The sequence below is a fragment of the Pocillopora damicornis genome, chromosome 2 (genome assembly GCF_964200805.1).
Source record: "Pocillopora damicornis chromosome 2, jaPocDami1.2, whole genome shotgun sequence".
Lineage (NCBI taxonomy): Eukaryota > Metazoa > Cnidaria > Anthozoa > Scleractinia > Pocilloporidae > Pocillopora > Pocillopora damicornis.
This window is the reverse complement of record NC_142671.1, coordinates 8,084,681-8,098,519: the sequence shown is the minus strand read 5'-3', so window position 1 is coordinate 8,098,519 and position 13,839 is coordinate 8,084,681. Positions and strand designations below refer to the sequence as shown.

Here is a 13,839-nt window from a genome sequence, read left to right as displayed (position 1 = left end):
TGCACTGGTAGCGTTGTGTTTCTTTGGTTTACTATGACTGTTTGTTCGTAGGAGAAAGCTTCATATCGCCAATTCCCCCTCACTCCCCTCCATTCCTTGAGACTGTACTTCGTTGTATAATGAAGAGTGAGTTTAGTGTTACCAACTGGTGATTGTTAGCCAAGCAAACTTTTCTGATTTAGGGTTAGACGGAGTAGGCAAGGGGTAGGGAAAAGAAGCTTCTCCTCCCTCCCTGTTATGTTTTTCATCCATCTCCCTCCCCCCTTGGCATAAATTTCTTTCTCTTGCAAACCTTCCTTTCCTTTCATAGATGGCCGCGAAATCTTCGAATTTTCATCCACAAAATATATTTTAAAAAAACACACTAACAAAACAAAGGTAATCTACGCATCGGTAGTAATTTTTTTTAAAAAGTAGAAGTAGAGTCAGTAAAATAGCGAAATTGAATCAGGTATTGTATTCAAACAATAGTAATCCATTTAGACAACAATGCACATGTGCTAGGAACTTTTTCTTTGGGCCGGTTACTTGAACGCTTACACATCCAGACATGGTTGACTTGTAAATCCATGTAACAACCTCAACACATTGTGACAAGACAAAAACATCTATCCTTCTCAATGCATTTATTTAGCAAACATTGGATCAACAAACCTATCAGCCTACAAAGGAGGGGTAAGTTTCGAAAGAGGGGCATGATAAGATGATTTGGTTTAATCAAATGGAAACCACTTGGCTATTTAAAAGCACAATCGAAGTGTTGAACCCGAGACTGTCGAAGTCAGTACAAGAAAACATTGGACTGACAATATTGTCGGTATTTCAACTCAAATCTAAACGTTTAGTCCGATAACTCGGTTGTTGCGGCTAAAACAAAACGACGAAAAACTCCTTCATCCCAACTGAGGACAATCTGCTTGATGTCCATTTGTTTTATAGATTCTCGCTTAGCGAATTTGGTACCTTTCTTTGAGGTCATGAATACGGCATCTAAATATGCAGCTTTGATTGGTAATAACTTTTAACAATCGTACTTCTTACTGCACTATTCCTCTGCTATTTTCCCCGTCTTTAATTTCTTTAAAATCACATGAAAGGGTAACCTGAGGCAAAGGCAACGTTAAACCACACAAACAGACAAGAAATGTTACATTCTCTTACATACTACTGTTTGTAACCTAATTTATAAGATATGCCGAATGCTTCATCCATCGTTGATTTATAAAACTAAAATCTCGCTTCAGTAAGCTACACGAGCGCTTCAAGTAATAATTTTCACCCTAACATGACTGATTAAAAATGTTCTTTAAAATGCTGGACGTTTAGCTCATGACACCAAGTCACTTAAAGACATTTCCTTAAAAAGGTTGTCCAGAATGATGGCAGATTCTGAGCACGGTAGTGGAATTAAGGAAGGTTTTTTTTTTCGTCTTGTCACGAACGTGGGACAAAAGAAAGAGAAAGATGTAAATAAAGATAAACTGTTTTAAATTTGGCTACCGAGCTCAAAACCTACCATCTAATTCTATGTACACTCAAGACGCCTTCGATATTGCAGATCCTAGCAGTAAGCAAGGCGTCTGATTCTTAAGGACCTCGCAATGGCCTAGCCCACTGTAGGGTCCCTGTGGCTCAGTGGTAGAGGTCTGAACGACGGGGTTTGATTCCTTTCGGGAACTCAGAATTTTTTCTTTGTCCCACGTTCGTTACAAGACGGAAAAAGATTTTTAAACAAACACACTCCAATATTGAATATGAAAGCGATCCTCGAAGTAATGAACACTACTTAAACAGTGGTGAAAATAAGGCCTGAAAAAAATTCAGGCATGTTCGGGATTTGAACCCATGAGTTTTTGTGATGCCGGTGCAGCGCTCTACCAACTGAGCTGACGAGCCAACTGGGAGCTGGTCATTGTTGTCATGTTGGTTCCATATTGTTGATAATATTTACAATAAGTTTATATATTCATGACGTTCTTAAAACTAGAGAGCGTTCTTCAGATAAAAAAAACAAAACTCGATTTAGTCACATGGTATCACGGGCTTTGCGCACTGCTCCAACTCTTCGTGACCACATCATTTGTTATATACAGCAGGTGTCCGGGTTTCTTTGTCCACAGCCGCGGGTATACGCTGTATTTAGCCACTACATGCAAATTTAACACACGCTTTGAACGTGTTGAGTGTGTTTCTTTTCGAGGCACTGCTGCAAATTATCATGACCAAACAATTTAGCACATTCAGCAGGTGTTCGGCCTTCTTTATCCACTGCATTCAAATCTGCTCCATTATCCAGCAATAAGCAGACTACCTCCGTGTGACCAGAGCCTGCAGACACATGCAGCGGTGTATCGTCACTAGCATCGGACGCATTGACATCACTACCAGCATCAATCAAGACCTGCACGATTTCGGCCTTGCCAAGTGCCGCAGCAGTGTGTAAGGGAATGCCGCCTTCAGAATCCTTTGAATTAACACTCGCTCCGTGCTCCAGAAGCATACAAACCACGGACACGTCACTGAAGGCAGAAGCCAGATGGAGGGGAGTGCTTCCTTCACTGTCTCTGGCCTCTAGATCAGCTCCTTTTCTAACCAGTTGAAGCGCACAGTGTTGGCGATTAAACACTGTGCAAATGTGAAGCGGAGTGCATCCTTTGTCGTCTTTAGCCTCAAGATTGCTGTAAACAAAATTTTTAGAAAGGAAGATAAAATAAAATCTTCAGATTTAAAATAACTAAACGCTCCCGAGTGGCACTTCACGCAACTTAAGATCACGTAAGTTTAAATCGTAACCTTTTATCTTTCGCTCACGCCCTGGTGCTCCTTCCGCTAAGTAAACGATATGACCCAGAAGAGCAGGACTTATCCAATATGATACAAAAGAGCCATGGTATTGGAAAAAAATACTGTATTAAACCGTGTCACTTCAAAAGACCCAAAACGAAAATATTTAAAAATCGAACAATTCAAAACCGACGGCATACCTTTTGTAATCAGTAACAACTGAAACAGCTTTACTGCTCCCTGAAAAGCAACCCAAGTGCAAAGGTGTGCTTCCTTTATAATCCACGGCTCCAGGATCAGCCCCATGCTTCAACAAGCCTTTTGTTATAACCAGGTTATTTTCTTGTACTGCCAGATGCAGGGGGGTATTACCGAGCTCATCAACAGCGTTTACTTGACTTCCATGCTTTAGGACTTTTTCAATACAATTAGCACTGCAGCAACTGAAAGTACTCATAAAGTGTAAACATGTCCTTCCCTGCAGATTGGAAGCGTTGAAGTCGCCACCGTATTCAATAAACACGTCGACAACTTTTTCTATTCTGTAGCCTGTCACAGCAATATGTAAAGGTGTGTTCCCTTGGTTATCTCTGCGATGAATATCAGCACCCGCTTTCAACAGAAGCTTCATGGTATCCACTGTAGACATGTTTTCTGAAAAAGAAGCACGATGAAGGGGAGTGCAACCGTTTACATTCACGGCATTAACATCTCCGCCGTTCCTTATAATTCGCTTAAGAAGTCTTGGCAAGTTTACGGCGAAATGTAATGGTGTGTTTCCATCTATATCCGCTACCTGAACGTTGCTTCCTTGCTTCAACAGAACTTCGGCTACTTTCTTAAAGCCGACGGCAACAGCAACTAGAAAAGGGGTCTGCCCTTTATTGTTAACCGCCATGATATCTGCGCCCTTCTCAATAAGTCGTTGCACAATCTCTAGGGTGCCTCTTGCTGCCGCCCTGTGAAGAGGAGTGTCCCCATTCTTGTCCTTTGCTTTTAAGTCTAGTCCTTGATCCAAAATACGATTCAAAGAAGTGACATTCCCCGATGTTGCAGCAAAATGTAAAACTGTTCGACCGGTTACCTTATCAACAGCATGCAGGTCGCAACCACTCTCAAGGAACACTTCTATTAAGACCTTGTCCAAGAAATTACTTTCCTCTGTTGCTCCCAAAATTGTTTGCCCATTAAGAGGTGTAGAATTCACGTCGCCTTCGTGACGAATAAGAAATTCGACGATCTCTCTGCAACCGTACTTTGCTGCTAGAAAGAGAGCAGTTCTTCCTTTCTTGTCTACAGCAGCAACGTCACTTCCATGCTGCACCAAACTTTCACCACTGCCAAGTTGACCTCCCGCAGCAGCAAAATGCAAGGGCGTCCAACCCCTCTTGTCAGCTGAGTTAACATCTGCTCCACGCCCAATCAATAACTCAACAGAACTTACGTGACCTTCGTAAGCAGCAGCATGAAGAGGCGTCCGATCTTCCTTGTCCAGGGATGTCACGTCTGCTTCTTGTTCAAGGAGCCACTCGATCACAGCTGTGTTACCATCTTTCGCAGCAAAGTGTAACTGAGTCTCTCCGTTTATATCTCGTAAATTTAATTCAGCTCCATGGTTCACTAAAAGCTCACATATTTCCCTCGTGGCCATTTGTGGTAAATAATAAAGAGGAGATCTTCCATACTCATCAGTAGACTTAACGCTGCAACCACGATCCAAAAGGATTCTGATAATGTTGGTCAGTTCTACAGTTTCTGGATCCAAGAACCGCATACTTTCTAGAGCATGAAAAAGAAGGGACTTGCCGTGTTTGTCCATTGTATGGACATTACTTCCATGATGTAATAAAAGCTCGATCATGGGTAAACAGCCAAGACGTACTGCTTCAAATAGGACTGTACAACCCGACGAGTCTTTTGCCTCCAAATCCACACCGTGTTCCAACAACAGTTTGGCAGCATCCAAACTATTTGAACTTACGGCTGCATGTAAGGGCGTCCATTTGTCTCTGTAAGATTTCTCTTTGGAACACGCACCGTACTGAAGCAATGTCCTAACAAGTCGACTATTATTGCGCTCAGCCGCATGATGAAGTGGAGAAAAATTCAAGTTAGCACCATGAACATTTGCTTCACAACCATGTTCCAGAAAAAGCTCAGCTACTTTATCTAAATTCGCAGAACAAGCTATCTGAAGGGGCGTTTCAGACCTGCCATTCTTGATGTTGATGTCAGCACCGTACTTAATAAGGAGCTTCACAATTTCCATCGCACGAGTAGGTTCTGCGTACTGAAGAAGGATAGAAAGCGCAGTATCCCCTCTTACATTCCTAGCATTGACATCCTCACCTCTCTCCAAAAGATGAGTAATAGAATGGTATTCTTCTCTTAAGAGGGCCATTGTTAGTGGAGTTTCGTCAATTTCCGACTTGTCAAAGGTAACGCCGCTATCAGAAAGCAGTTGAGCGAGATCTGCATCTTTGACAGCAAGGTCAGCAAGATTGCCAAGATCAAAGCTGTCTCTCATACAAGCGGACGTGTTAGCACCACGTTTGATCAGAAGCTTTGCTACTTCGATTTGACCCGCATACAAGGCGCGATACAATGGCGAAATGCTCTCCTCTGGACAATACCAGTATTTATCTATCTCACCTTCTTCGTCATCTTCACCCTCATCGTCACTATTGTCACTTTTAATTTCTGTTGAGTTTTCAAGTTGTGCTGCAGTGCCGCCATTTATGTTAGCTCCTTTATCTAACAGAAAAACCACTGCGTCGTAGTGGCCACCAGCAGCTGCTACAGACAAGGGTGTGTCACCATATCTATTTGCTTCATCAATGGCAGAGAATCCTTTTTCCACAAGAAGTTGCAATACATCTGTCAGCCCTGTTGCGGCAGCCTCCATGAACACATCATCCTCCCGGTAACCATCTGGGAAACCTTCGTTTGTGGATCTAACTTTTAAATCGCAATCTCTGCTAATCAAAACTTTTGCAGCATCCCCACGCTCACTGTAAACAGCGTCAAACAAAGGAGAGTGACCAGCATCGTCGCGTGCATTGATATCGACACCTTGATCTAAAAGATAGGTTATTGTGTCAGATTGGCCCTTTTCAGCAGCTGCATGTAATACGGTTTTGGAATAGTAATTTCTTGCGTGAATGTCAGCTCCTTGCTCCACAAGAAGACGAACTACTTCAAGGCTGGTTGCCAGGTGAAGAACTGTATCCCCATCATTTGTCTTACTTAATACACTGGGATTGCTTTGAAGAACGAGTTTAATTACATCTATGTGTCCACCTTCAACGGCATAGTGAATGGGAAGCCTTCCTGCCTCATCGCTAACAACACTGAAATCACAACCATTTTTCAGCAGCAACTGGATGGTCTCAAGGTGGCCATTTTTTAATGCTAACGTAAGAGGAGTCATACAAAAGCAATTGGCTTTCTTTACAGAAGCACCATGCTCCAAAAGAAGACGGACAGCCTCTGTGTGACCGTTTTCAGCCGCTAGGTGAATTGCTGAAGACTTATGATAATTTACCTTGGAAGCATTACATCCGAACTCAATTAATCGTAGTATATTTTCTGATTTACCGCCCATCGCAGCGTGATGTAATGCAGTGAAACCCATATCATCTTCGTATTCTAATGATGCTCCTCTTTCAACAAGGAACTCTACAACATCTACCACGTTAAACCTGGCTGCCAACATAAGGGGTGTTTCTTTGAGAGCGAGATAGTCAGGCATCCTAAAATTGACATCCTCCCCACAGTCAAGCACTCTTCTAACATGCTCAACTTGTCCCCTTTTAGCAGCCAAATGTAAAAGTGATTGGCCTTGGAAATGCTTGGTAACTTTTTCCACGAACTCGCTGATCTGTCGATGCTCTTTCGAGTCACGCTGTCTTAAAACGGTGTAAATGGATTTGCCAGCGTAGCGTGACGCATTCCAGCCAATCTTAATGCTAAACGCAATAGCGCTGTCAAGTTTATCTGGACTATAATTCAAGATTGCACTAACTATATCGACGTCTCCCCTTATGCAGGCTGACTGGAGGTAGCTCAGGCCACTGTCTTTGTCAGGAGTACTCAGGTAATTAAAAGCCAAACTCTTCAAGGGCAACTAGAAAAAAAAAATATGGATTATGTTGTAAAGTACTTCCATTTCAGTCACAGTTCACAAGAAACTGGCACAAAAAGAACAACATCAGCATCAACCAGGGTCCAGGAGGGACGCATATCGTCGATTTGACAGGCAGTCAAATCCGCAATTTCAGTAAATTTTGAGGGTAAATTAGACGGCTGTAGGAGCGTTCGCCGAAGTCGAGCGTTTAGGCCACGCACCCACAGAAAATATCTGAAATACCTGAAATATCACAGGCAACTGCTATATACCATCTGTACAGCGGATTCTTCAATTGACATGATAAGAAATGCGACTGAAATGTATTTTAGATTAGAGGAAATAGGGTTTGTTACTATGTGGAAAAGAAGTAATTTTGTGCGAAAAAAGGAAAATGAAAATTGGCAAATCGTAATGACCATTCTTTTGCTTGTCGCTTACGAAAAGATGACAACCAAATGTATTTTACGCTGAACATGTAAAACATTTGAGTTGTGAATCGTATGGACTTACAGTTTTGAGCTTCCCAAATGAAATAATCCCTCATTAAAGTTTCTCTCAATGTAGAATATGTGTTTTGCTTTTTGTGACAAATTAACACAACTTGCCCAATCTTTTTCTCTTTTTGTTGGCTTCTTTAGCTTTTTGTCACAATATTTTTTGTACTAAATGATGAGAAACTGAAAATAGTCTGTTTTCCTCTTCTCTTTTCTTGTTGAAGACACCTGATACCCATAGTGGGTCCTAGATTTGTACTCTGCAAACTAATTTCAACAACTGAGCACTTGTGTTTTCATATTTTCAGTTTGTTCAGTGATCTGAATGATTGCTTCCTTTAGCATATGCATATTACAAAATGAGCCTCATCCCTTTAAACTCTAGGAGTCCTTAGCATCTAATTTTGCTTTAGTTATAACTGCTTAATCATTTGTTAAAATCATAAAAATAATAGAAATTATCCCCAACCTTGGAGGCTTTAATCATTGAAAGAATTCTTGCTTTAGTATCATGGGAAATGTAGAGGAAAGAGGAAACAGTAAGCAAATGTTCATACTGATGTTAGGATGTAAAAGGTGAATGAATATGTTAGTATTAGTATGTTAGTATGTTAGTATGAATATAGTATTATGTTGCACAATGGGCAAAATATTATTATATTATATTATTATATTATATTAAAGATTTGCACACTAATAAGAGGTCACATTTTTAAGCTAAAAATTTGATTTAGTTTTCAATGAAAAAAATTTTCTGATAAACTAGGTCAGAGGTGACAAGGAAAAAACTTTTCAACTTAGAGCAGTGAAACAAAATGGCACCTTACACAGTCATTTGGCTTAGAAAGAGGAAATACATCTACCATTATAGATATCATTATCTCCCATTATAAGGCAAAAAAACTCAATTTAAGTTAACTATCAGTTAAAAAAAAGATTAAAAACAAAACATTTGCTGCATTTTGCTATTTATGTTTAACCCCCTGAAGGAACTCTTGTTGTAGATACTAGGACAATTATTCACTACAGTGCCTTTAACCCTTTAACTCTCATGAGTGACCAAGACAGAATTTCTCTTTACAGTATCAATACAATTTATCAATCAGACAAGCAATGAGAACAAAGGAAAATATTAATTTAGGGATAATTAGTTGATCCACTACTAAGTTATCCAAACTAACATTATAAGAATTGTATAGTTGTATGAGCCTCATCCCTTTAAACTCTAGGAGTCCAAGACAGACCATTGTATGGTCCACTACAATTCAGTAACTCCTGATATTTAAATAATTGTTAACTATTTAACAAATACATTCCACATTGCTGTACATCTTTTCAGTAAGAAAACAACAACTTGATTATGTGCTGTATCAAGGAGGCCCTCTAAGCAGTTTTGATGACATTCAACATTGATTCAAAATGTGACAACAATGGTGTTCCCATGCACCAACAGCAAACAAAAAACTGACTGAAAAGGGGAATGTTTTGTGACAGAGAAAATCCATTTTTAATTTCAACAAAGGGAAATTTTTCCCATCTAACTTTTTTCAACAGAGAATTGATGTGGTAACCAGCACAGCCTCACCCTTTTTTTATCTTTCTGGCCTTATCATGCCCATAAACCACAGAAACATCAATAATATTCAACCCTTGTCATGCATGGTCAGTCCCTTGTTACCTATTGTCTTGTTATAAGTCTGTTGCAAAAGTTGTAGATTGCTGCAAATGATGGGAAGGTATGAAAGCTAGGGCACAGATTGACAATGAAACATAAACACAAAGCCTAGAAGCATGATGTTGGTCAGAGTAAACAAGTAAGGATGAGTTTCTATATATCTGTTGCAAACTCTGAGACTTAAACTTCAACTCACGCCTCTACAAACTTATGTGTGCTTCATCCTCTGTTAGCAAGAAAAAGCTTGCCAGCACTGGCACAATTCAGAAATAATTGAAACCATAAATTTAGTGTGATAGCCACATATGTATGATAGTGAAAGAGCAACTATGGCATTTGTCCCTGACCAAATAGCAGACAGGAGTGTTGGTAAACAAGCAACAAGATGACACCTAAAACTCCCATGAAAGGCCTCATTAAATGGAAAAGAATAATTAATTATAATCATGATAACTGGAGGGTACCAACTTCCTAATACAATCCAAAAAGCAGCTAAAAATGACAGGGAGCTGAATTAAGTTAGATGAATTAAATTTGCATAGCAGATGTACAGTATGGCTAAGTCATACACACTCGCTGAACACATTACTTAGAAAAATAAAAAATTATTGAAATTTTTAACAATCTTTGAAGATCAAATGTTGTAAACTGATTGGTCATTTTAGGAGTGACATTTTGGCTACAAGAGAAAGTTGGTTAGTTAGTGTGTATTGATTAGTCAGTTTTCATGCATCAGCAATATTTAGTTGCACATCCTACACCCCTTAAATAAGTACATTACCCACAAACCCATCACTGTACTATGTCAGTTGCTAACCAATGTCAAGACAGTGACAAATAGTAGAACAAACAAGGGGCAGTTTATAAGATAAAGTGCTCTGACTGCCTACCCTCTGACATTGCAGAGACTAACAGCAACCTCACAACAAGACTGACAAAAGAGTGATAGAAATAATTATATCAACAATCCATTCGTTGAACATCAACAACTTATAAGCCATGCAATTTACTGGGACTCTGCACCATGCCTAACCTACAGTGTACTGCAATAACTATTTCAACCACTGACTCTGAAAAGCTGGTTCACTAACTGATAACTGAGAACAGAATTCCCTCCAGTCAGCTTTCAAAACCTACCAGCACCATTCAAACGACTCATTCACGACATTTACACCAAAAATGAAACAGAAAAAAATGATCTCAACCGGACGATCACACTACTTGATCAAACTTAACAGTTTTGGGCCCTTTTGATTTTAAGTTACAGTACTATAATCCTGCATGAACATGTTACGTTCTTGCACAGCAAAAATGCAAAAAAATGGCGGAAAAGACTCGAGGTCACAGACCGATAGAAGTGCTAGAGCTTTCTAAAGAAGCTTTCTCATCTTCTCTTCTTTTTACCTTTCATTATATTAGCAACTGTGTATGTATTTTTCATATCCATCCCTTCGTAAGGTGTCGATGCTAGCAGACAATTGTCTAACTACAGCAAATCATTGAAAACCTACCACTCTCTTTCCGATGGATCTGCTCATTGCTTTGCGTGCTGCCAAAAACAAACTTAGTTCGAATGCTGATGGAGGAGGAACTACCGAACCATAGTTTCGAACCTACGTGGACTTCGTGATACAGCTGACCACGGACAATAGAGTGCAGTTTCGTTCACATACGTCGTTTTCACTCACGTGATCAATTCCTTGACTACCGTTGCTACGCCGCCATATTGGTGTACCTCAATTGTAAACAAACTAGTAGCGTCCTTCGCGTGGAACATGGTTTTGTGTCTGATCGTTGGCTGTGGCAGCAAAAGTGGACGAGATAAAGGGTTGTACTTTGCAAGGGTGCCTTCTGTGGTCACAAATTAAGGCGAAGAGGCACAGAAACTATCCGAAGAAAGAAGATCGCGCTGGATTTCAGCGATAAGCCGTGACGATCTGACCGAAGAGATCTTAGAAAAGCATTTTGTTTCAGGAAGGGCAGCTAAGAGCTGGGATAAATTTAATATTGACTGGGTTCCGACATTGCTTTTGGGACACAAGAAAGCTACTGATCGAGCAGATCATAAAGAAGCGGCGGCAAAACGAAGCGAGAGAGCGAGGGAACGTGAACTGGTGAAGAAGCCGGCTTTTGAAAAGAGAGAACGAGAGCTAGAACTAGAGCGAATGGCGAAGAGACAGAAACTTAATGAGCCCGGTGAACAGGTTTCAAACCTCAGCTTTGAAGGAAATGAGGACGAAGAGAAAAAATTAACAGTTGAAGCTGGCACACAAACTGAAGAGTTTGAATATTTATTCAGCTCTCTAAACATTGACCGGAAACCATTTGATCGGTGGGAATTTGTACAAAACGAAGAAAAAGTTAAATTCTACACTGGATTGCCTTCCTTCGATATCCTGCAAAATGTTTTCGAACATGTTTCTCCGTTTGTTGCTTACAAGTCCCAGAATCTGACCACATTTCAAGAGTTTGTCATGACTTTGATAAAACTTAAACTTGACGCACCACATCAAGATCTTTCATATCGCTTCAATGTCTCCCTTTCAACAGTTTCAAGGATTTTTTCATCCTGGATGGTAGCGCTAGATGTACGCCTGGCTCCACTTATCAACTGGCCTGAACTTGAGGATTTATGGCGAACTATGCCACAGTGTTTTAAATATTCATTTGGAAACAAGACTACCGTTATTATTGATTGTTTCGAAGTATTTATTAATAGACCATCAAATCTGCTCGCAAGAGCACACACATGGTCATCGTACAAACACCATAACACTGTTAAGGTGCTGATTGGGATAACTCCACAAGGTACAATCTCCTATGTTTCCCAAGCTTGGGGAAGACGAACATCAGACAAATATTTAACTGAGAACTGTGGAATTTTAAGTAAGTTGTTGCCTGGGGATCTGGTCTTGGCTGACTTGTGGAAAAATTACGGGGATTACGCAATCGAAAGTGGTACACCAATATGGCCGACCGGAAATGATGTGACGTCACGTGAAAACGATCTATATATTCCGTAACGTCCGCTTGTCCGATAAGTGGAGATGATGAATCAGGAGTACGGACTACGGACTACGGATTACGGACTTAGTATAAGGCGGCCACTGAGTATTTTTATTTTCCGCTGCATATTTCTTATCAAATGACGGTCTGTTATGCGATGGATACACCTTTTACTACCTTTCTACACAGAGTTGAGATATTTCTCTGTCCAGCTTTTCGAAAAAAAGTTAACGATAATGATAATGATAACGACAATGATAAGGAATTTATATAGCGCTAAAACTACAAACAATATCCAGAAGCGCTTTACATAAGTTAAAGTTCTATACTAAAAAAAATTTAAATATTCAAAGGCGATAAACATTAGAACTATTGAAACAAACTAAAAGCTTTCCTAAATAAAAATATTTTAAGTTGCTTTTTAAAAATGGCGAGGCTACTACTTGTTCTTACAGTTAATGGCAGCGAATTCCATAAAACAGGTGCAGCATGAGCAAAGGCCCGATCCCCAAGTTAAGAGCAGTTGGCTTTTGGAACGAACAGAAGAGATTGAGCAGACGAGCGAAGAGTATGATTAGTAGCTGGTTTCAGGGACAAAAGATCTTTAATGTAGGGAGGACTTTGGTTGTGTAACGACTTGTAAACAAAGAGGAGCAATTTAAACAGAACTCTGAACGTTACTGGGAGCCAATGTAGGTCGATAAGTGCAGGTGCGATATGATCAAATTTCGGAATCTGAAAAATCACACTAGCCACAACATTCTGAACTCTCTGTAAGTGATCGAGTTGATATTTAGGTAGACCGAAGAGAAGTGCGTTACAGTAATCAGGGTACGAGGATATAAAGGCGTGGGCTACTGTCTTAGTCGATTGAACAGTAAGGAATTTTCTGATCTGTCTTATGTTGTATAATCCGCGAAAAGCCTTGCTACAGATCTTGCCTATATGAACGTTCATTCGCATTTGGGCATCGAACCAGGACTCAAGGTTCTGGACGCTTTCTAAAGGTTTAATGAGGGTGTCACCAATAATAATAGTTTCAATAGATGTTTTTACAAGTTGTTGGTGGGTGCCAATAATAAGCAACTCAGTTTTTGCGTCGTTGATTATTAAACGATTAGCAATAAACCAAGAGCGAACATCAGCAATGCACATCTCAATCGCAGAGACAGCGTTAATTTCGGAATGGATAGAGCAAGGTCGGAAGGAGAGGTAAATCTGGAAATGACGGGAAGGTATGAAATCTAAGGTACAGATCGACAATGAAACACAAATACAAAGCCTTGAAGCATGATGTTGGTAAGAAAAAACCAAGTAAGGATAAAATGGCTTGAAATCGCTAATTTACATGATTTAGGACGAGAACCATAAAAACAACACTTCAGGCAAGGAAAACCCTTCCCAGACTATGAAACAAAGTATTTTGGAATTCTTAAACTAATGCGAATTTGTTCGTAACCCGACCTTTTTTCCATCACCAGCACTCACTTTCACATTGAAATTTCTGGTGTAGAAATTGAAATTCAAGATTACACTAACTGTATTGACATCTCCTCTTAAGCATCTCCTCTGAGGCAGCACAGTACTCAGGTAATTAATGGTAAAAGCCAAACTCTCACATCTGCATGGCACGATTAGGACAACTGTTACAATAACAACAGTATGCGGCACCAAAAGGGTCCAGAAGAGAGGTATGTCATCAATTTTGACAAGCTGACAACAGAATCCACATTTTCAGTAAGTTTCAAAGT

At 40.0% G+C, this 13,839-nt stretch overlaps 2 protein-coding genes across 2 annotated transcripts; one reads left to right on the top strand and one right to left on the bottom strand.

Annotated features, from left to right (window-relative positions):
- Nucleotides 1–916: 916 nt before the first annotated feature.
- LOC113685162 (uncharacterized) lies at nt 917–10,732 on the bottom strand. The gene is made up of 3 exons (XM_027202642.2): nt 10,594–10,732; nt 2,985–6,910; nt 917–2,678 (listed from the first exon to the last, which is right to left on the bottom strand). Exons 1-3 carry the CDS (start codon nt 10,618–10,620, stop codon nt 2,159–2,161), a joined length of 4,473 nt encoding a protein of 1,490 aa, XP_027058443.2. The 5' UTR covers nt 10,621–10,732; the 3' UTR covers nt 917–2,158.
- A 97-nt stretch (nt 10,733–10,829) lies between these two features.
- On the top strand, nt 10,830–12,120 carry LOC149049754 (uncharacterized). The gene has a single exon (XM_089195875.1). The coding sequence runs from the start codon at nt 11,248–11,250 to the stop codon at nt 12,103–12,105; it is 858 nt and encodes a 285-aa protein (XP_089052001.1). The 5' UTR covers nt 10,830–11,247; the 3' UTR covers nt 12,106–12,120.
- Nucleotides 12,121–13,839: the final 1,719 nt, after the last annotated feature.